The sequence below is a fragment of the Scyliorhinus canicula genome, chromosome 8 (genome assembly GCF_902713615.1).
Source record: "Scyliorhinus canicula chromosome 8, sScyCan1.1, whole genome shotgun sequence".
In the NCBI taxonomy this organism is placed as follows: Eukaryota; Metazoa; Chordata; class Chondrichthyes; order Carcharhiniformes; family Scyliorhinidae; genus Scyliorhinus; species Scyliorhinus canicula.
Genome location: NC_052153.1, coordinates 110,275,921 through 110,298,101, shown reverse-complemented (window position 1 = coordinate 110,298,101; position 22,181 = coordinate 110,275,921). Strand labels below are relative to the sequence as shown.

The 22,181-nt window shown below is 49.9% G+C and overlaps 1 protein-coding gene across 1 annotated transcript in view; it reads left to right on the top strand.

The window, feature by feature from the left end:
- Positions 1–22,181, top strand: part of LOC119970440 (aminopeptidase Q-like) — a 239,078-nt gene that overhangs the window by 147,112 nt on the left and 69,785 nt on the right. The window contains exons 12-13 of the mRNA XM_038805049.1: positions 3,882–4,018; positions 15,565–15,620. Coding sequence (XP_038660977.1) covers positions 3,882–4,018; positions 15,565–15,620 — 193 coding nt within the window. The remainder of the gene's footprint in view (positions 1–3,881; positions 4,019–15,564; positions 15,621–22,181) is intronic.

Sequence of the window (22,181 nt, the reverse complement as noted above, 5' to 3'; positions counted from 1 at the left end):
TTAACAAACAGCTTGCAAATGTTTACTAACAGATTGAAAAAAAAAGTCCCCCCTTTTTTCCCCCTTCCTAATAACCCAGTATTCCCCTCTCCTTCCCCGAAGCCCCCCGCCCCGGCATCCCCCCACCCCTTCCCCCCCCTCGTCGTCGCTCCCCCCCCCCCCCCCCCCCCTCACATGCTTTGGCAATAAACTTTTTTTTGAACAGGGCGAGAAAGAGATCCCATCTCACAGAGAACCTTTCTTCCGACACCAAGGGCATATTTCATTTCCTCTAACTTCAAGAATTCCACCAGATCTCCTAGCCACCCAGCCATGCTGAACCCCCTGGTGGCATCGCCTATCTCCAACTCAATAGGATTCATCACTTTGCATTCAGCGAGGCAAAGGCTACTATGTCAGCCCCCTCTCCCCTCCAACTGCTCCAGAAATTCTGCAACTCCAAAGATTGCCACCAAAGAGCACGGTGCCAGCTTGACACCCCACTATCTCCGATATTGGGCGCGATTCTCCGCATTCACGACGGGGCGGAGAATAGCGGGCGGCGCAAATTTTTACGGCGACGTTGGTCCGACGCCCTCCCGCTATTCTCCCCCCCCCCCCACGCCCGCCCCCCGACACGAATCGCTGCTCGCCGTTTTTTTACGGCGAGCAGCGATTCTCCCCTGGCCGATGGGCCGATTTCCAAGGCTTTACGGCCGTTTTCACGATTTTTAATACACCTGCTATACCAGTTCGTGAAAACGGCCGCAAAGTGCCGTTCTGCACAACCATGCCACCGATTGGCACCGATCGCGGGCAGCGGGTCCGATTCCCGCGCACTCTTTCTCCCTCCGCTGCCCCGCAGGATAAGTCCGCGGTGCAGCTGAGGGGCATTACGGACCGCGCATGCGCGGGTCTGACGCATATGCGCGGGTTGGAGTCGTCCAATCCGCGCATGTGCGGCCGACGTCATCATATGCGTCAGCCGTCGCTAACTTTGGTGCGCGGGCTTAGCAAAATTCGCTAAGCGATGCTAGCCCCGACCGGGGAGCAGAATCGGGTCCCAAGAGGGGGCGCGGAGGCTGCCGTGAAACACGGCCGGTTTCATGGCAGCCTTCACGACTCTCCGCCTTTGCGGAGAATCGCGCCCATTGTGTCAAACACTGCAGTCGAGAAACCCTTTAGCTTTCCCAGAACATATACAAATGGTTTGCCGATCCCCTCCCACGTCTTTCACACTCATCTCTGACCTCCTGAAAAAACCTGCTCATCTGGGCCCGCATCGTGAGAGTCCTGTGCACTACCTTGAACTGAATGAGGCTCATCCTAGCACAGGATGAAGTTGAGTTAATTCGGTGCATGACCTCATTTGTGTTTCCTGGGCAATTAAATTTTCCCAAGTAATTCCTCCATTTTCGCAAACCTTTCTTCAATAAACACGTCCCTCAACTGTTCTACCCCTTCCTTGTTACCTACCATATATTACATCCATCTTTCCTGGCATAAACCAATGATTCCCACTAATGGAGCCAGTGTCGACGTGTCTCCAAAGTGTCACCTCAATTGGTTCCACATTCTGAGCAAATATGCAACCATGAGATTCCTAATATATCTCCAAGGAGAATGGGACGTCACCAAGGCCCTCAAACGTGACCCCTCACAGGAGGCCTACTCTACTCGAATCCACTCTGATTCCTCTTTCCCCCACCAACACCTGACTTCTCTATATTTGCGGCCCAGTAGTAATATAATAGTTTTGGGAATGCCAACCCCTGCCCCCATCTTCTGCCCTCTTTGCAAAAAGATCCTCTGTATCCTGGGAGTTTTACCAGCCCACTCAAACTCCAAAATTAATCTGTACAGCCTATGAAAGAACGCTTTCGGGAGGAATACTGGAAGGGTTTGGAAGACGAATAAGAATCTTGGTAGTACATTCATCTTTAATGCCTATATTCTTCCTGCCAGGGCCAACTTCAGGGAATTCCACCTCTTCAGATCCCCCTCCACTCCCTTAACCAAACTGGACAAGTTCCATTTGTGCATTGTGTCCTAGTCATGTGTTACTTGTATACCCAAGTATCTAAATCTTCTCCTGACAGTATGAGCAACAAAACAACCAGATTTGCACTCCTTCCCTGGGCATTAATCTGAAATACTTCGCTCTTTGACAAAGTTAGCTTATATTCCAAGAACTTCCTAAACATCCCTAACAGATCCACTATCTTGTCCATGGACTCCAGCAGGTTTGATACGTATAACAGTAGGTCATCGGCATAGAGTGATATCTATGCTCCATGCTCCCCTAACAATACCCTTCCACTCTCTGGACTTCTTCAATGCATTGGGAAGAAGTTCAATTGCCAGCACAAATAACAATGGTGAACGAGCATCCCTGCCGCATTCCCCGATGCAACCTAAAATATCATGAGTCCATCCCATTTGTCCTCACATTCGCCGTGGGTATGACATATAACAACCACATCCATGCTATAAATGATCGTTCAAACACAAACCTCCTCAGGGTCTGAAACAGATACCTCCATTCTACCCGGTCAAAGGCCTTCTCTGCATCCATCAATAGAATAACCTCTGGCTCTCTCCCCTAGAAAGAGTACCTAAGGTAAGGTTGTATTTCATTCTCCTAGTCGAGTCAGTTGGAAAATATTACCAATTTGGAAAATCCAACATAATGACATTTAACAAAACAGACTGGATCGTTTTCTGATATCTCATTCACATTGGTGAACTTCACTTGCATTTATTAGAAAGTCAGGCACACATTACACTTGATTTTTCTGCCCCTAATTCACAATATGCGATGGGACAAGGCTTTTCCCCACCTTCTAGGAAAATGAAGTCAGAGAGTTAAATCTTTGCTTGAAGATTTCAGTAACATTTGATTATTTTCTATTACCTAAGGCAAGTTAACGGAAATACTTTCAAGAAAGCTCATCAGTATTGTGCAGTTTGTGACAGAATTTCACGGTGTTAGATCACTTCTTACTGCAACTCTCAGAATGTATCTTTGGGGCCTGTGTAAATGTTACCTTCAACTTTATGGCACCACGGCAGCACGGTGGCGCAGTGGGTTAGCCCTGCAGCCTCAAGGCGCCAAGGTCCCAGGTTCAATCCCGGTTCTGGGTCACTGTCCGTGTAGAGGTTACACATTCTCCCTGTGTTTGCGTGGGTTTCGCCCCCACAACCCAAAGATGTGCAGGCTAGGTGGATTGGACACACTAAATTGCCCCTTAATTAGAAAAAGTGAATTGGGTACACAAAATTTTTTAAAAAACTTTATGCACCACATTGAAGACTGATATTGCAGTGCCTGCCATCACAGAGTCATAGATTTTTACGACACATAAAGAGGCCCTTCGGTCCATCGTGTCTACACATGCTATCAAATACCAATGTTTTCTACAATGTAGGCAGAATTGCTGCTATGCATGATGTGAATGCCATTTCCTGTTTTTTTTAAACTATCAATTGGCATTCATCCTCCTACAGCTATGGCAGGGAATCAGAGAGAAAGCAATACTAAAGGAGTCAGATTGGAAATTATTCTCACATACATTGACAGGAAGCTTGGGCCCTCCCCTGCGTGAGTTAGGTGGTAGAGTGCATTTAATCAGGCAAGAGGGGAGCACACTACCATCTCATCTCCACACCAATTAAATCCTTGGTGGAAAGACCCATGGACAGCCATCCTGACCAATCCTGCTGCCTTTAAGTGGGCAATTAATGCCCATCATCTCCATAAGATTCCACTCATTGACTCCAAAACATTGACTACACTGAAATGGGGGCAATTGACATATGTCCTAGTCCACAATACTCATTCTTCTCTGTCATAAGCAGAAACTATTGTCCTGTTGATTTTCTTTCTTGGCGCTTGTACACAGAAATATTCTCTAAGATAAAACGTACCACAGATGAAGAATGGATCCTGCTAAATATCAATATTTCCTGCCTCTGTAGAATTATCTATGATGATTCAAATTGGTACCAGTTAATTCGGCAACTAAACAAAGACCCTTCAGTAAGTTATAACCTTTTTACCCTTTTAATAACTTTTATTCATCTTCAATACACTAGATACAAGGAAGGATTATCAAGTCAGTTTCTTACAATGGAATGTTCAGTTAAGAATCACTGAAAATTTATAATAATGTGACTTTCTGAACCAATTCTCATGTGCAGAAAAATGGCTGGCAGAACTTTATTGTGTTGTGATTGAAGAGCAGAAGTCTGAAAATGCAAATGGAGATGGGATGGGAAGGTAAAAGTTGGTTGAACAGAAGAATATTTTGAAGGCAAGGATAGAAGTGACATGAAGGAGGTTCAGTGGAGCCAGTCATCAGGGGAAAATTGGGACTGCAATAATGACGGAGTACTGGGGTGGGACAATAAGCTGTAGGTAGGCCATTGCTGGAGGAGGCATACCATGTGCAGGTGATGGGTGTGAGCGTCCTGTCAGCACAGACAGGAGTCAGACTGTGGCATAGCTAGAGGCGCACCAGAGCTCACCTCACAGCAGGTTATCATCACTCTCCTGCCTTTCGCGTTGACCCACTGACAGTGCCAACACAGGCTCATCAACGTGTAGTGATGTTACACAGACAATGGGAGGGTGGGACTGGGCAATTGGGGGGAGGAGCAGGGGATGGGTGGATGAGGAAATGGTTGGGAGGGGAGAGACGGGTCGGGGGAAGATGGGTGGGGGGGGGCAACGGTGGGTGGAAAGGGGGTGGGGTTGAGATGACATATGAAGCCATGTACTATGAGAAATGGGTGAGGATGAGGGCCTTACCGGTCCTCCGGGCTCGCTGCCGCCCACTGTCCTCCATCCTCCGATTGCCCCCTTGGGTCCTCTGCGGGCACGTCCACCAGTCCCTCCTGCTCCGCACCCTCCTCATCCTCAGACGAGGCTGCATATCCCTTTCTTCCCCCACCTCCAGCCTGTCACCCCACTGCTGTGCTAGGTATTGGAGGGCTCAGCAGACCACCACAAAGCGGCGGACCCTCTGGGGGGTTTACACACCACCAGAGCAGTCGCGAATCGGAGACATCAGTCCGATTCACCACTCCATGACAATCTGGGTGGCCACATGGGTCTTGTTAGATCAGCTCTCCGCATCGGTCTCTGGTCGTCTTAGTGGCGTCATTAGCCAGGACGTCAGCGGATACCCCTTATCCCCCAAGAGCCATCCCATCATTCTGAGATGTCCCTCAAAGACCCCGAGGAACTCCAACTGCCCCAGGATGTAGCTGTCGTACACACTCCCAGTGAAGCATGCACACACGTGCATGACGTAGAGGTGGTGGTTACACATAAGCTGAACGTTCAGGGAGTGATCCCCATTCCTGTTAAAGAAGGGCTCTCCCGGACTCCCTTGTGCTTGTAAGGTGACATGCGTGCCATCAATTACCCCCTGGAACTGGGGCATCCCGGCGATGGCGGAGAATCCTGTTGCCTGGGTATCTTGATGCGCTTGGTCCAAGTCAAAATTTATGTAGTCGGTTGCCAGGCAAACAGGGCATCCGTGACTTATCGGATGCACTTGTGGGCTGTAGGTTAGGGCATGGCACACAGGTTCCCGCTCGATCCCTGGAATTAACCATGTTCAGGGCTGTGGTGATCTTTACTGCCACCGGGAGCGGGTATCCTCCTCCTCCACCTGGTGCCAAGTCTACAACACTCAGCACAGGGGCCGCACCATCCCCTTGTTGAGGTGGAGTTTGCTGCGGCACATGATGTCTGACATCTCCACGAAGGGCAGCACGGTAGCACAGCGATTAGGGTACATTTCTTATGAAATTCCATGGATAAACATGTGGAGTTTGATCGTTGTCTGCTTATTGTATTTGGGGAGAAGGAAGGTCTTATGAATAAATATTGCAAGCATCTGTTAATTCTTGTGGTCCAGACGTTTATTGGGGTAGTGGTCAGGGGATGTTGGGGAAGGATGGAAATTAGATAGACAGAGTCAGGAGGAAATATTGATGATCCACTGAGCACAATTGTGTGAGTGTACCTATGCCACACAGATTACAGCAGTTTGAATGGGCAACTCACCACGGCATTTAGGGATGGGCAATAAATGCTGGCCTAGCAAGCGACACGATACCCCAAAAATGTATGAAAAAAATACATCAGTGCTGTCGATCATCTGCTGTTACTCCCACACTCCCTTCACAATTACACTCAAGGACCGTGGGGGAGGATGTCCAACCCACCGAGTGCTGCTGGCCAGTCAGGACCAAATGGGGGTCCTAAGCCCACACTTATCACTAGAGCAAGATCAGCAGAGCAAGCTTCCTGGAGGCTGTCTCTAATTGGTCACCTCCAAGGTCGCCACCTTGTTTAGGATAGCATGTGCACTTCCAATGCTGCAGGTTCAATAAGAGGGCCGGGAGCTCGAGAGGCTCAGCGGCCTCACTGTTACTGAGGCAGGTTGGTTATAGTGAGGGCACCTCAATGTGGAGGCAAGTTGTTGGCCTGCTCACCAGTCTTCAAGTAAGTGACAGATAGATCTGATGGGGATTGGTCGCGATTGTGGCCTTTCATTAATATAATCCTGCTCCCCACCACCCTTTGCAGGATGGAAGTTCCAGCTCAGAACACTAACAGCTTGGAATAGAGAAGTCACTTCCATTGAGTTGACAACCATTTCATAAGGAAGGGACCACTCTACCGCCAGCAAAATGAAGGAAAGGCTGCAAGATACCCATTACTTGGGTACCAAACAATGCTACTTGGCTGTCCACTTCCATGGAGCAGGCAATCTGTTTTCCAACCAGCCCCTAGGATAGCTCCCAGGTGGTGGGATTGTGTCTGGAAGCTGTCCCTATGCGGTTTCCTTTTATATTCCCCAAATCTGACGTTCAAGGAAATTTCAGCCCAAGGGGGCATAAAATTCAGATTATCACGAGAACAGAGTGAGTAAGCTGATTTTTCACAAAGTAGGGTGGTAAAACATGGAGGGCTAGAAATTAAACTGCCCCAATTTCGGGGCTCAGAATTTGCGAGATCCCCCCATGACCGTTCACACCGAGCTGGCCAAGACACAAAATTGATTTGCCCACCTCATCTGAATGATATCAGCACAAGAACCTATGCCTCCAACAGGGGTCTCCTCTTGTTACAGCTGCTGACATGGTTTACACACAATAGGTTGTGCCGGCACTGTTGTTTCTCAATCGCATCAAACAGGCAGCCTGCTTTTCTTCAAGGTTCTCTGCTTCTTAAAGGCAATTAGAAAAAAGTTTGTCAAATGGGTGACCCAGTGGCAGTGGCTAGCACTGCTGCCTCACTGCGCCAGGGACTCGGGTTCAATTCCAGCCGTGGGTCACTGTCTGTGTAGGTTCCTCACAGTTGAGTTTGCACTTTCTCCCCGTGTCTGTGTAGGTTTTCTCACACAATCCAAAGATGTGCAAGTTAGGTGGATTGGCCTGCTAAATTGCCCCATAGTGTCCAAAGATATTCAGGTTAGGTGGGGTTACCGGGATAGGGTGGGGGAGTGGGCTTAATTAGGGTGCTCTTTTAGTGATTGGGTGCAGGCCTTCTGCTCAGTAGGAATTCTAAATGGAAAATCCAGAAAAAACAATATCAGGGCATGCCAAATGTTCCCGACTGATGAATGTGGCACTGGAGCCATCAGTGGAGCAGATGAGCAAGTAGAGAGATGCCATGATCTCACGGGGAATTAGGAAAATCTTCAAGACAACCCTCAAAAGGAAGTGGAAATGGAAGTAGTTGGGCAGGATTATCAGATCCCAGGGTCTGGATCAAGAGGTCCTATGACCTCATAAGTGTGGTCACCTCAGTGAATGTATCTCAATAATGACATCCCCTGCCACCACACTACCAGGTCCTTGTGCTGAACAAAGAACAATACAGCACAGGACCAGGCCCTTCGGCCCTCCAAGCCTGTACTGGTTATGATATCAACCTTGGCCAAAACCCCCAGCACTTCCTTGTGCCTAATCCCTCTGTACTCATCCTATACATGTATTTGTCAAGATGCCTTTTGAACGCCGTTAATGTATCTGCTCCAACACCCCTAGCACTCACCAAGCAGCACTCACTGGCACTCCGAACAAAGCTGAGACATTCGCTACAATCTTCAGCCAGAAGTGCCAAGTGGATAATCCAACTCGGTCACCTCCAGAGGTCCCTAGTATGACAGATGTCAGTATTCAGCCAATACGATTCACTCTACTTGATATCAAGAAACGGCTGAAGGCATTGGATATTGCAAAGGTTATGAATCTTGATAATATTCCGGCAATAGTGCTGAAGACTTGTGCTCCAGAACTTGCTACTCCCCTAGCCAAGCTGTTCCAGTACAGCTACAACACTGGTATCTACCTGGCAATGTGGAAAATTACACAGGTGTGTGCTGTACACAAGAAACAGGAAAAATCCAGCCTCGCCAATTACTGTCCTATCAATACACTCTCCATCATCAGAAAAGTGATGGAAGGAGTCATCAACAGGAGTCAGCAATAATATGTACACGACTGCTCAGTTTGGGTTCCGCCAAGATCACTTAGCTCCTGACCTCATTACAGCATTGATACAAACATGGACAAAAGAGCCTAATGCCAGAGGTGAGGCAAGAGAGACTGCCTTTGACATCAAGGCAGCATTTGACCAAGTATGGCATCAAGGAGCCTTAGCTAAATTGGAGTCGATGGGAATCAGGGGAAAACTCTTCGCTGGTTGGAGTCATACCTGGCACAAAGGAAGATGGTTCTGGTGGTTGGAGGTCAGTCATCTCAGCTCCAAGATATCACTGCAGGAGTTCCTCAGGGTAGTGCCCTAGACCCAACCATCTGCAACTGCTTCATCAATGACTCTCTTCCATCATAAGGTCAGAAACGGGGATGTTCGCAGACGATTGCACAATGTTCAGCACCATTCATGACTCCTCACATAATGAAGCAGTCCATGTCCAAATGCAACACAATCTGGACAATATCCAGGCTTGAGCTGACAAGTAGTAAGTCACATTCACACCACACAAGTGCCAGGCAATGACCATCTACAACAAGGGATCATCACCCCTTGTCATTCAATGGCATTACCCTCACATGAATCCCCCACAATCAACACCCCAGGGGTTACCATTGATTAGAAACTGAACTGGACTAGCCATATTAACACTGTGGCTACCAGAGCAGGTCAAAGGCTAAGAATTCTATGACGAGTAACTCACCTCCTGACCCCCCTGTCCATCATCTACAAGGCACAATTCAGGAGTGTACTGGAATACTCTCCACTTTCCTGGATGAGTGCAGCTCCAACAACAGTCAAGAAACTCAATGCCATCCAGGACAAAACGCTTGATTGCTATTCCTTCTACAAACATTTCTTCCCTCCAACACTGATGAACAGTGGCAACTGTGTGTACCATCTTACTAAATGCACTGCAGGAACTCACCAAGGTTCCATAGACCCACCATTTAGAAGGACAAAAGCAGCAGATATCTGGGAACACCATCACCTGGAGGTTCCCCTCCAAGTCACTCACCACCCTGACTTGCAAATATATCGGCTTTCCTTCACTTGTCATTGGGTCAAAATTCTGGAACTCCCTCCCAAACAGTATTGTGGGTGTACCTACACCTCAGGGACTGAAGTGGTTCAGAAGGCAGCTCATCACCACCTTCTGAAGGGCAACTAGTGCTGGGCAATAAATGCTGGCCTAACCAGCGACGCCCACATCCCGTAAATGAATTTTTCAAAATCTCATGAATAACATCCAGATACTCCGCCTTGCTCTCACAAACCTACCATTTCTGTAAGTCTCAAAGTCACCTCTCACACATTCACTTACTCCACTATTCAGCTTTGCCAGGCACATCACCATACTGTGCCACAATCACTCCCATTCTTCATCTCTCTTATAGGGCAAGGTGGTACACAATGGAAGGGAGCAGAGTGAAATTGTTGGGAGTTAACGACACCTGCATCTCCTGTGCCATACAGAGGAGTCTCGCAGCATCACAGGGCTGGCTGCAACAGAGGGCAGAAGTCACCCATTTTGAGACTGTGTGGTGGCATGTGGCTGCAGCGATGCCTGTCCCGCCGACCGGAATTACAGGATCTCATTCCAGATTCAATGCTTGGAGCTTCAATAATTACGAACAGGCTTGTTCCCCTCTGACACTCCTGGCGGGCCGGCAGCTGATTCGTCCACCACCCTCAGGTGACGGGTTCATAGGAGCCGGCGCCATGTTTAAATACCAGTCCAGCCCACTCAAATCACTCTCTCCAGCCCATCGGGCTTCACCAGACCATGCAGGATGACAGCAACCCAGAGGGAAAAGGTTAGCAGCCTCAAGAAGAAGTCTGACCCTCAATTCAGCTACCTTCCCCCGAGCCCAACACCAGCAAGGTGGCCATGCCCCACTTTACCCATTGCCTCTTGAATCTTCATCCATCCACTCCTAGTCAGCAATGATCCCCTTGTTTATGAACTTTTATGCAGGCTTTTTGGCACCAGCTACCCTCCTCTCATTCTTCCTACTGACTTCCATTGTTCGTCTTCTTCATCTACCTCTTGGGCCCTTTGCCTGCCATTGTGAGCCCTCACCCTTTCCCACCACCACCCCTCCTTTCACATTGCATCTCCCACTTTTCTTCATCAGGCAAATGAGGCCTCATATGGTTTCCGTTACCTGCCAGCGGGGTGACTTGAATAGTGTCCTTGTGAGCTATACACCGGATCATTTTATAAATTTCCAGTATTCTCCTATTCAAACTTTAATTGCACATCTTTTGAAATCTTTACCCCAGGTAGTTTAATGCTCTCCTTATCCTGCATTTCTTTGCATGACATTTTCTTCAGCCCAATGTTCCCATCAATGAAAAATTAAATTCCTAATCCTTCAATCAGTCTTAAACTGTGTTGAGCAAGAACATAATTGGGATAGGTAGGTCATGTCTGACTAAAGACGTTTTTGGAAGAGGTCACTAACATGGTGAATGGGGAAATGATGGTGTTACTTTCAAAAGGTATTTGATAAGGTTCCAAACAAAGCATTGAACCTCATCACTTGAGTTCCAGCTTCTTTGTCTGGTTTTGATTAAACCCTTGCTGTAGGTGTACATAATGACAATAGTCAATATATATCTAATGGGACAAATTATTGAGATATTATTTTTCTCACAGTGCATTCTTCAACCTGAACAGAGAATATCAATGCCCTAATTTACTTCACTTCAGTGTGATGGAATACAGGTTCTTAATTCAACTATTTTTTAAACTTTGGCTCATTTAGGTCAGAGTTGAAAAAGAACTTTTGTCAAGTCACCCTTAATTATTTGTATGTGTTTTGTGGCATTAGGAGAGACAGAGACATGCTCGCAAATGTCCTGACCAAAAGGCTGGAGGGCTGCGTACCAGAGGTGGTCGCAGAGGACCAAACAGGCTTTGTCAAGGGTAGGCAGCTCACAGCGAACATCAGGCGGCTGCTGAACGTATAAATGACCACCCCCCCCCCCCCCCCCCCCCCCCCCCCAAACCCGGGGGAGAGAACACCAGAGGTGATCGTCTTCCTGGACGCAGAAAAGATCACATTTTTCATTTACTGGAACGGTTTGGGCTGGGAGCAGGATTCACCGCCTGGGTGAGGCTCCTGTACAACGCTCCCAAAGCGAGTGTCCGAACTAACAGCTCCAGCTCTGAATACTTCCAGCTACAGAGAAGAACAAGACAGGGATGCCCCCTGTCCCCACTCTTGTTTGCGCTAGCGATCGAACCCCTGGCGATAGCCCTGCTGGATGCAAAAAGCTGGAAGGGAATCCGGAGAGGAGACAGAGAGCACAGAGTCTCACTCTAAGCAGATGACCTACTCCTCTATGTCTCAAAGGCACAGAGGGACTGAAGGCAATACTGCAAATGCTGAAAGAGTTTGAAACCTTCTCGGCTACAAATGTAACCTGGGCAAAAGTGAAACATTCCCAGTGAACCCAAATGGGGGAGGGGCAGTGCTGGAAGAGCTCCTGTTTGAAACCGCCCAAAACAGATTCTGTTACCTGGGGATCTAAATAGCCAGAGACTGGACACAGATCCACAAGTGAAACCTGACCGGCCTGGTGGAGGAAGTAATAAAGGACCTTCAACGATGGGGCGCGGGGAGAGTGCAGACGATCAAGGTGATCGTACTGCCAAGGTTCCTATTCCTGTTTAGATCCATTCCGATCTTCATCCCCAAGGTCTTTTTCCAAAGTGTAGACAGTCAAATCATGGTGTTTGTGTGTGTGTGTGTGTGTTTTGTGGGGGGTAAGAACCTGAGAATTCCCAAACCGACACTGCAAAGAAGGAAAATCAAAGGGGGCTTGGCTTTATCGAACCTACAATACTACCACTGGGCAGCAACGGCAGAAAGAGTGAGGGAATGGGTACAAGAACCCAATCCAGATTGGGTACAAATGGAGGAGGCATCCTGTAAAGCAATGACCCTTCGGGCCCTGGCTACAGAAGCACTCCCATCCCCCTCAACAAGGTACACAACGAGCCCAGTGGTAGCGGCCATGTGGAGAATGTGGACCCAGCTGAAACAACACTTCGGGATAACTAAAATGTCCCCCATGGCCCCCATCTGCGGCAATCACAGATTCCCCAGCCATGCTGGATACCACCTTCAAAAGGTGGATGCGTGATGGGGGCACACTGACGGTCGGGGACTTCTACGTAGGTCACAGACTGATGACACTGGATGAACTGACGAGGAAGTGGAAACTAGCAAAAGAACAGGAAATGAGACACCTCCAAATAGAACACTTCCTCCGCAAAGAGACAGCAGGGTACCCCAGGGCCCCAGATACTACACTACTAGAGGACATGATAGGCACAAGCAGCGAGAAGGGAGGGCTAGGTGGGAAAATATATGGACAGTTACTGGACAGAGCTCAAACAACACTGGACGAGACGGACAAAAATGAGAGGACGAACTGCGGACTGAGGTAGGATGGTGACTCTGGAGCGAAGCACTGAGCAGGGTGAGCTCCACCTCCTCCTGCACAAGGCTAAGCCTAATGCAGTTCAAAGTGGTGCACAGAGTGCACCTGACCAGAACCCAAATGAGCAGGTTCTTCCCGGAGGTGGAGGACAAACGTGAGCGGTGCCAGAGGGGCCCGGCCAACCACACCCACATGTTCTGGGCTTGCCTGCTGGGTTCTGGACAGCCTTCTCCGAGGCAATGTGCAAGGTTGTGGGGGTGAGGTTGAAGCCCTGCCCGATAGTGGCAATCTTCGGGGTATCGGAACAGCCAGACCAACACATGGGGAAGGGGGCCAACGCCCTTGCTTTCGCTTCCCTACTCGCACGCCGGAGAATCCTGCTCGGCTGGCGATCGGCAGCACCACCCAAAGCGCCACCACTGGCTCGCTGACCTCTCGGAATTTCTCCACCTGGAGAAGATTAAGTACGCCATCCGAGGGTCAGAGGAAGGCTTCCTGGATACTTGAGGGCAGTTTGTCGGCCTGTTCCAAAACCTGTTCGAGGCCAGCAAGAGGAGTTAGCTTAGAATAAAAAAACCAAAATCGATGAGGAGCCAAAGGACTGTGCAACCTGGGAGGGGGGGTAGACAGAAGGAAGGTGGGAAAACCACAAAAGAAGAGAAGAGGAGGGAGACCCCTCCTTCCCTGAAAATAAAAGCGAAATACAGCTGAAGTTGGGGGGGTGGGGGGGGGGGAGAGGAACTATAGATCGATCCAGTGGGCGGCGAAATGTATATAGGGTCAATTAAATGAAAGACAAAATAAACCTCCTGTACAATAAAGTAAATTAATGCGGGTAAGAAAAATGTGATGTATACATACAATTGTTTATAAATATGAGAAATGTCAATAAAAAGATTTTTTTTTAAAAGGAGACAGAGGAGCAGGTTTCTTATTCGGGCTCCTCTGCCCCGCACACTTCGAACCCTGACCCCCCCCTCCCATTCACAGGAATAACAGGTACCGCCCTCCAACACTCACATGAGTGTGACCAGACCTCCTCACCTGACCCCATCAGTCTCCCCTTTAACCACCCTCTTCAGTCCCTGCCTCCTGGCATTGCCAATGGTGCACAGCCTCCATGCTACCATGGCACCAAGTCCTTGCAGTGAAACCTGCACCTGGTGCGGTAGACCCCAAGGGGGATCAAGGAGGTCAGGCCATAGGTAATGTGCCCCTCTGGTGCTGCCAGGTTGCAGGGGGTGGGGGGTCCCCAAGGGGCCATGTGGGCTGTGGGTGAGGGATTGACCCAGGGACCTCATCCCTGGTTTGCCCCTTCCAACCCTGTGCAACCCGAAGATCACCCTTGCCATGGTGAACACAGGCAGCCCTCTGCTCAAAGGAATTCTCCTGGTCTGAGTTTTTAAATATTGGCATAGACTCCTCAGCCTGATCTGCTCTGCCTGACAGCTGATAAGCAATCCAGGTAGTTCAGTGAAGGATCCATGCCCAACCACTTTCCCTCTCCTAGCATCTGCTCCCTCAGAGAAAAGCCTTTAAAATAACTATTTTTACAAGTGCCAGAGACTTCCTAGAAAGTTCACAACACTTGAAAAAGCTTCAAATCCCCTGACAGCCTTTGAAATGCTCAGAATCTATTCAATCTCACAGAGCAATACCTCATTAGCCAGTGATTGACCGTTTCATGACCCAGACACAACTGTTTGGTGGATTGTTTATTTATCTTTCCTTTCATACTTTAATACATCTCAAGTGCCCTGCTTTGATATACCGCAATGCTTATAAACACTCTTGCTATGATTGACAGCCCCTCGCCACATCAAAAACAGCTGAGTGCATTCTGCTGTGACAAAAGAGGAAGTGAAACCATTTAGTTCCTTTGATGTGGAGCCCACTCAGCCCCCAGGACCCTTGGGGGCTCACACCCCCCCCCTCCCTTTTGCAGTTTGGCACAGCAAAGGGGCACATTACGTATGGATTGACATCTTAACCCCCCTCGGGGTCCACCGCACTAGGACTACACTTGGCTAACCTCGTACCAAAGCCCGCCAGATAGATGTCCCACTGTGTGGGTCAGAATATCATGGGGGGGGGGGGGGGGGGACAGGGGGGAGGGAGAGAATTGGACTTCCGCCTATTAATTGCATGCTTATGCATGCTAAACCTGAATTTGCATTTCCCGCAGGTGCAGGGCGGGTAGTGTGCTGTGGCCAGATACGAGGCAGTGGAGCATTGCAACGTGTCTGGCGCCTGGCACTGATCTCATTTTTCGGGCGACACCCCCCATTTGCCACCCAATCAGGAATCCTGATACTGGCGTCGAGCAATGGAGAATCCACCCCTGAGTGTCTATTTCTGAAATGATTTCCTTTCTCGTCGTCTTAAGACCTGGGTTGAGCAACGGTGCAAATACTGTGTACATGTTCTGATGGAAGTTCTGTTTAATTAACTTTCCAGAGCAGAATTGTCCATTATTATTTGCATAGTGCATGAACACAGTGCTGGAAGAAAGCCCAAATTATAAAAGTTCTCTGTTAGATACTTTTACATTGTTTTGAACTTATTCAGGTTTTAATAACTTTTCTTTAATTGTGAGAGCTCATCTTCTGCAGGTTATTCCAGTTGCAAACAGAGTACAGATAATCAACGATGCATTTGAGCTAGAACGGTGAGTATTGTGTCAAAGCAGAAGTGTACAAAAATTCTTGATCGCTTTTTCTGTCAGTGTGATTAGTGCCTCAAAGCAGCATTTGTCATTCCATGTTTGGTCCCAATTATAAATGAAGTATAATCAACTCAATTTCAGAAAAAAAGTATCTATCCTATCTATTTGGATGAGCATAAAGAAGGCTTAGAGTAATTAGATACAGTGGGCGGAAATTTTGCATTATAGGCAGAGTGATGCAGCGGGTGGTGAAAAAGTATGGAAGGCATATTTTATTGTTACTGAGAAAAGGTTAAGGTGCGGGTTCCACGATATCATGCTGCTGGGTCCGCCAGACCAGTAACCAACTTGGTAAGAAAATAAAAACAGAACCTCTCCCCAACACGGAACTGCATCCTGGCACGTAACCCACCCCCCACCCCGCCACCACCACCACTGCCAACCACTCAATACCACCCTCCACACAGTATACCCCACTGACACTGCCCCTGGCAATGTCCAGGCAGCCCAGGAACTGCCAGGGGGCCTTCCCAGGCATGGCCCTCTCCAGCCTGGGAGATGTACTCACCCACATACCTCCAGCGAGTCCTGCTCATCAGTTGCACGCTATGGAAGACCTGACACAATTCACATGGGTGTGTCCCCATGCTGACATAAGTGGGCAATCTTACAGGGTGAACTATTAGGCATGAATGCCTGAAAATGTATTTAAATTAATACAAATGAGGATCCCGACAATTAACATCAGGAGTTGAGTTGAGTCATTGATGGGTACGGGGACAAAGAGAACGGGAAATCCTGCTGGGGTATCTCACGTTTTGGGTCTCCAGCGAGATTTGTCGCTTCCATAGCAGAACCCATGCTTTGAAAACAGACGGTGGTTTACTTTCTGATCCTTGACAAATATTTGTGAGGTTTTCCTTTATTTCCTGCATCCTCAGATTCTTATGGATTGTTGTTTTTGACCATGGATGGAAGGAGTATCAATATGTCGCTACATATATAGTTCTGCCCTATTTAAAGTATATTCCACATAAGTTTAAATTTTCAAATTGTGTTGACGCTAGGGCAGGATTCGTGGAGTTCTACGACAGCAAAACTGGTGCCGCACCTGGACCGATGGCGCCACAGGGAACACATCGATTCCAATGAGATTATCCGGGTTCGGGATTGACACTTAGGAGGCTGACAAGCTGCAGCCACATATACACACTTCATTCCCCACACAACATCCCAGCCAACAAGATGGCAGCAAGCAGAGCAGCCCCAAGGCTGAGAGATGTCGAACTGGAGACCATGGACACCGTGGAGGAGAGGTGGGTGTCCCGATACCCTGGAGCGGGAAGGAGGCAACCAGCCACCACCGTTCGCCTGGCCTGAGTGCAGGTGACAGAGGTGGTCAGCGCCGTGGGCAACACCGCCAGGGACTGCCAGCAGTGCCGAAAGAAACTGCACAACCTCCTCGGGGCAGCCAGGGTCAGTAGGCAGCACTGTGCCCCTAGCACCAACTCCTTTCCCACACACACGTAACCCCACCAGCCCCACCCGACAGGCTGCCGAACCCATACCCTGCACCACATGCCGCCACCCATACTGCCCCCTCCCACCACTGACAGGAGAAGGCCACACCCAAAGAGGGAGGAGACTGGAGGGAGGCCGCTGGGCCTGTGGCCCATCACCACAGCAGCACATGGGGCATTAGACTTGGTCAGAGGGCGCAAAGAAAGGACAGTCTCTGGGGCAGAGGTCGGCATAGGGCAAGGAAGTTAGACCCTACGTAGTTTGGGTACCCACGGCACGTGTGTCACCCCCCCCCACCACCAGCGCCACCCCCACATAGCCCCACCACCATCACCCCCAAACTCCCGCTCCACCACCACACACCCCCACACCCTGTCTACACCAGCACCCTCCCTCCCTACACACACACCCCTCCTCCCACACACTCCCACCAACCCCACTCACCCCCAGCACAATTCAATCATCCATCTTATCTTATGGCTTGCAGGGGCTGCCGGTGATGAGCCCTTCTGGTGTCCCCGCCCCAACCACGACCACAACCCCAGGTGTTGACTAGCGGCTACAATGACACCGACATGGGAGGGAGCCATCAACCTGCTTCCCATGACACCCCAGAGCTTGAACCTGGGGAAGATACCAACTTCCCGTCACAGCTGTCTCCCACACTCCATTGGGCACTTTGGTGAAGATGCTCCTGGGACACTATCTGGTGCGGACTACACACATACTGAGGTACATCAGGTGGAGGTAGGTACTCCCGAGGGGACAAATGGTCGGAGGGCAGGCCGACTCCAGGGACTAACTGCCACAAAATGGATTTTGGGCTTCTGGAATGGATGGTCCCATCGATTGTGGAGATGCAATCGCAGAGCCAGGGACTGCATGAGGGGGTGTTGGAAATCAACCAGCACTTGCAGATGCAGGGGGTGGTGCCGACCATGCTTGCCACTCAGGCCACCACTGCATGGGTGATGTTCAGGGTGGCGGTCTTGGGGGCGAAATCTCTGCCATGGGTCAATATGGACAAGTCCAGGGGTAATCTGTGCACGCAGTGGCCGAGGCCCAGGACAGGGCTGCCCTATCACAGGCCGACATGTACTAGAGCCACCTGGACATTTCAGCGGCGCTCCTGAGCATGGCCTAGTCACAGCGGGCCATATCTTTGAGTGTCGACGACATTGCTCAGGCACTGGCTGATATGGCACAGACCCAGAAGGTGGTGGCACAGTTACTGGGTGATGTAGTGCAGTCCCAGAGAGAGGTTGTCCACTCACTGTGCTCCTTGGCTGTGAGCATGCAGACCTTGGTCAAGATCCGAGCAGGCCTCCAGGACTGACCATGCCAGGTGGTGTGGCGGAGCCTCAGGGCCTCACTTCGCATGCACCTTATTCCATGGAGTAGCCCAGGGGCCATTGGGCACCCCGAGGGTAGAGGCGGTGATGGGGCCTGTGCTGGTGACTCCCACAGGGGAGGTGCCAGAACACCGCAGTGCCTTGGACTCCCCCCTCCTGTCATGGCACATCACATGGGACAACGGGCAGAACAGGACGATGGCACCACACCACCTGGGACACCTGAGCAGCAGCTGGGCCCATCCAGGCCCAATCACACCGGAAGACGGTCACCAAAGGAGATCCAGGTCACACGGCGGGAATCGCAGAAGGTCGCTTCCACTTCTGATGTACCACCTGAGGATCCATCTACACGGAGACACCAGTTAATTTGACATGGGTGCCGGGCACAGTAGAGCATTAGGTGCTAGGGCACAAACCTCGAGATATTTGTTGAGCACCTATGCACAATGTTGCAACCTACCTCGGTGCTCTGTCAAAAGGGTGAGGAATAGGATGGTTTGGCCTGGCTGTAGTGGGAGTGCAGGGGGGGGTGGGGAGGGGTGGGAATGGGCAGACGTTGTGGGTGGGCTTGGCCCAGGGATCACAGTTCAACCAGCGCTTACCACTCCGGTGTCCCACCACCAATGAGGCCAGGAACTGCCGAATGTGCCAAGCTGAAGGTATTTTGCACACTGCCCGGGTATCGGGTGCAGACGGCCATGATGTACTTCTGATGGTCACACACCAGCTGCACGATCATCGAGTGATACCCCTTTCAGTTTCTAAAGACTGCTTGTCATCTGTAGATGCTCGTAGGGCAACATGCATTCCGTTGATCATTCCCTGGACCGGGGTATCTCGGCGATGGTGGTGAACGCCGCTGCCCAGGCATTCAGGTGGGCTCGGTCCACATTGAAGTGGATATATTGTGCTGACCGAGCATACAGAGCCTCCGTGATGGCTCAGATACACCTGTACACCAAGATCTGCAAGATTCCAAACAGGCCTCCACTCGGTGCCTGGATGAACCCTGTGGCATAGAAGTTCAGTGCAACCATTACCATAATCTGGCAGATATGTCATACTGTCCCCCTACTCAGCCAGAGTCTTCAATGGCATGGCCAAGGTTGGCACTGTGGACCCTGCCCCCACATGTCCTCCCACCACCCCCCCCATCTCTACACCCCTGGCCCCATCGATGCCCGGCACCATGGGGGCCTCTGGCCCTGGCATCCATTCATGCTGCCAGGGATATCATCGGTTGGTACTACCCATGCAGCTGTATGCTCCGTGGCCCTCTCTAGCGCCCTGTGTAGGGGCTACTGTGTGTGTGAGACGCCTCACTGGCAGGTGGCGGGCGGCCTGTTGGGGGAATGGTATGGCAGGGACTATGATCCGGGGGGTGGCGGGGCGGAGCTGGGGTGGTGTGGTGGAGGGTGGGGGCAGGGCTGCGGGAGGTGGTGGGCTGGAGAGTGGGACTGGGGTGCGGGGGAGCTGGGATGGTGTCTAGGGTGCAGGGGTGGTGGGGGTTGGTGGTGTTGGGGCACCATATGGCCGATGGCACTTGCACGACCATTGGCCACGGTGGGTGGTCAGTGGGGTGTGCATCAAGATGGCTGCCCTTCATGCCATGGCAATGGCGATCCACCCAGGACACCTCGGACCTGTGGGGATCATTCCATTCCTCACTGTCCGCCCACTGGTTACCACCCATCACCTCCTCATCGCCAAACACTGGCAGCCCTCCCAGCCAGTCCGGTCAATGTCAGGATCGGTAGCCCCTCTGTGTATCCTACCTTCTCTCCCTTATTACCTATGGCGCCATTTCCCGATTTTTAAAAGCACAAGTGAACCTCGCTGTCGGGAATTCCCCACGGTGGGGGCAGAAAATCGTGGAGGCCCCAGAGAATACCGTGTCAGTCCCACTAATGATATACCAACGGTGTTTACTGTACGTGCGGAGTGGAACACATTTACGCCACTGTCGAGGCACCAGAGAATTGTGATTTGGCGTAAACCTGGCACCCACCATGATTTCAGCATCAGGATTGATTCTCTGCCCAGTCACGTTTCGCGATTTCAGCGTTGGCTGATGGAAAATCCTGCTCGCATTATCTGTGTCTGAGTGAATCACATTTCATTTTGTGGCATCATAAAGAGCTGATTTCACCAATAGAATTTGAGCATGTTGGTCCCAATTTGAAGTCAGGATAAAATCAGTCCATGCAAGAGGGCCTGGGTGAGCAACAAATTTGCATGTTGAAGCATAAAACTCCCAGGCCGTATTTTAAAATCCAGGCCCCAGATCCCACCTGATTCCAGCAGAATTTAATGCCTGGCAGACAGGTGGATCACAGACTCACACAGTGCACAAGAGGCCGTTCAGTCTATCGAGTCTGCACCGACACATGAAAAATACCTGACCTGCTGACTTAATCTCATTTACCAGCACTTGGTCCATAGTCTTAAGAACATAAGAACTAGGAGCAGGAGTAGGCCATCTGGCCCCTCGAGCCTGCTCCGCCATTCAATTAGATCATGGCTGATCTTTTGTGGACTCAGCTCCACTTTCCGGCCCGAACACCATAACCCTTAATCCCTTTATTCTTCAAAAAACTATCTATCTTTACCTTAAAAACATGTAATGAAGGAGCCTCAACTGCTTCACTGGGCAAGGAATTCCATAGATTCACAACCCTTTGGGTGAAGAAGTTCCTCCTAAACTCAGTCCTAAATCTACTTCCCCTTATTTTGAGGCTATGCCCCCTAGTTCTGCTGTCACCCGCCAGTGGAAACAACCTGCCCGCATCTATCCTATCTATTCCCTTCATAATTTTAAATGTTTCTATAAGATCCCCCCTCATCCTTCTAAATTCCAACGAGTACAGTCCCAGTCTACTCAACCTCTCCTCATAATCCAACCCCTTCAGCTCTGGGATTAACCTAGTGAATCTCCTCTGCACACCCTCCAGCGCCAGTACGTCCTTTCTCAAGTAAGGAGACCAAAACTGAACACAATACTCCAGGTGTGGCCGCACTAACACCTTATACAATTGCAACATAACCTCCCTAGTCTTAAACTCCATCCCTCTAGCAATGAAGGACAAAATTCCATTTGCCTTCTTAATCACCTGTTGCACTTGTAAACCAACCTTCTGTGACTCATGCACTAGCACACCCAAGTCTCTCTGAACAGCGGCATGCTTTAATATTTTATCGTTTAAATAATAATCCCGTTTGCTGTTATTCCTACCAAAATGGATAACCTCACATTTGTCAACATTGTATTCCATCTGCCAGACCCGAGCCCATTCACTTAACCTATCCAAATCCCTCTGCAGACTTCCAGTATCCTCTGCACTTTTCGCTTACCACTCATCTTAGTGTCATCTGCAAACTTGGACACATTGCCCTTGGTCCCCAACTCCAAATCATCAATGTAAATTGTGAACAATTGTGGGCCCAACACGGATCCCTGAGGGACACCACTAGCTACTGATTGCCAACCAGAGAAACACCCATTTATCCCAACTCTTTGCTTTCTATTAATTAACCAATCCTCTATCTATGCTACTACTTTACCCTTAATGCCATGCATCTTTATCTTATGCAGCAACCTTTTGTGTGGCACCTTGTCAAAGGCTTTCTGGAAATCCAGATATACCACATCCATCGGCTCCCCGTTATCTACTGCACTGGTAATGTCCTC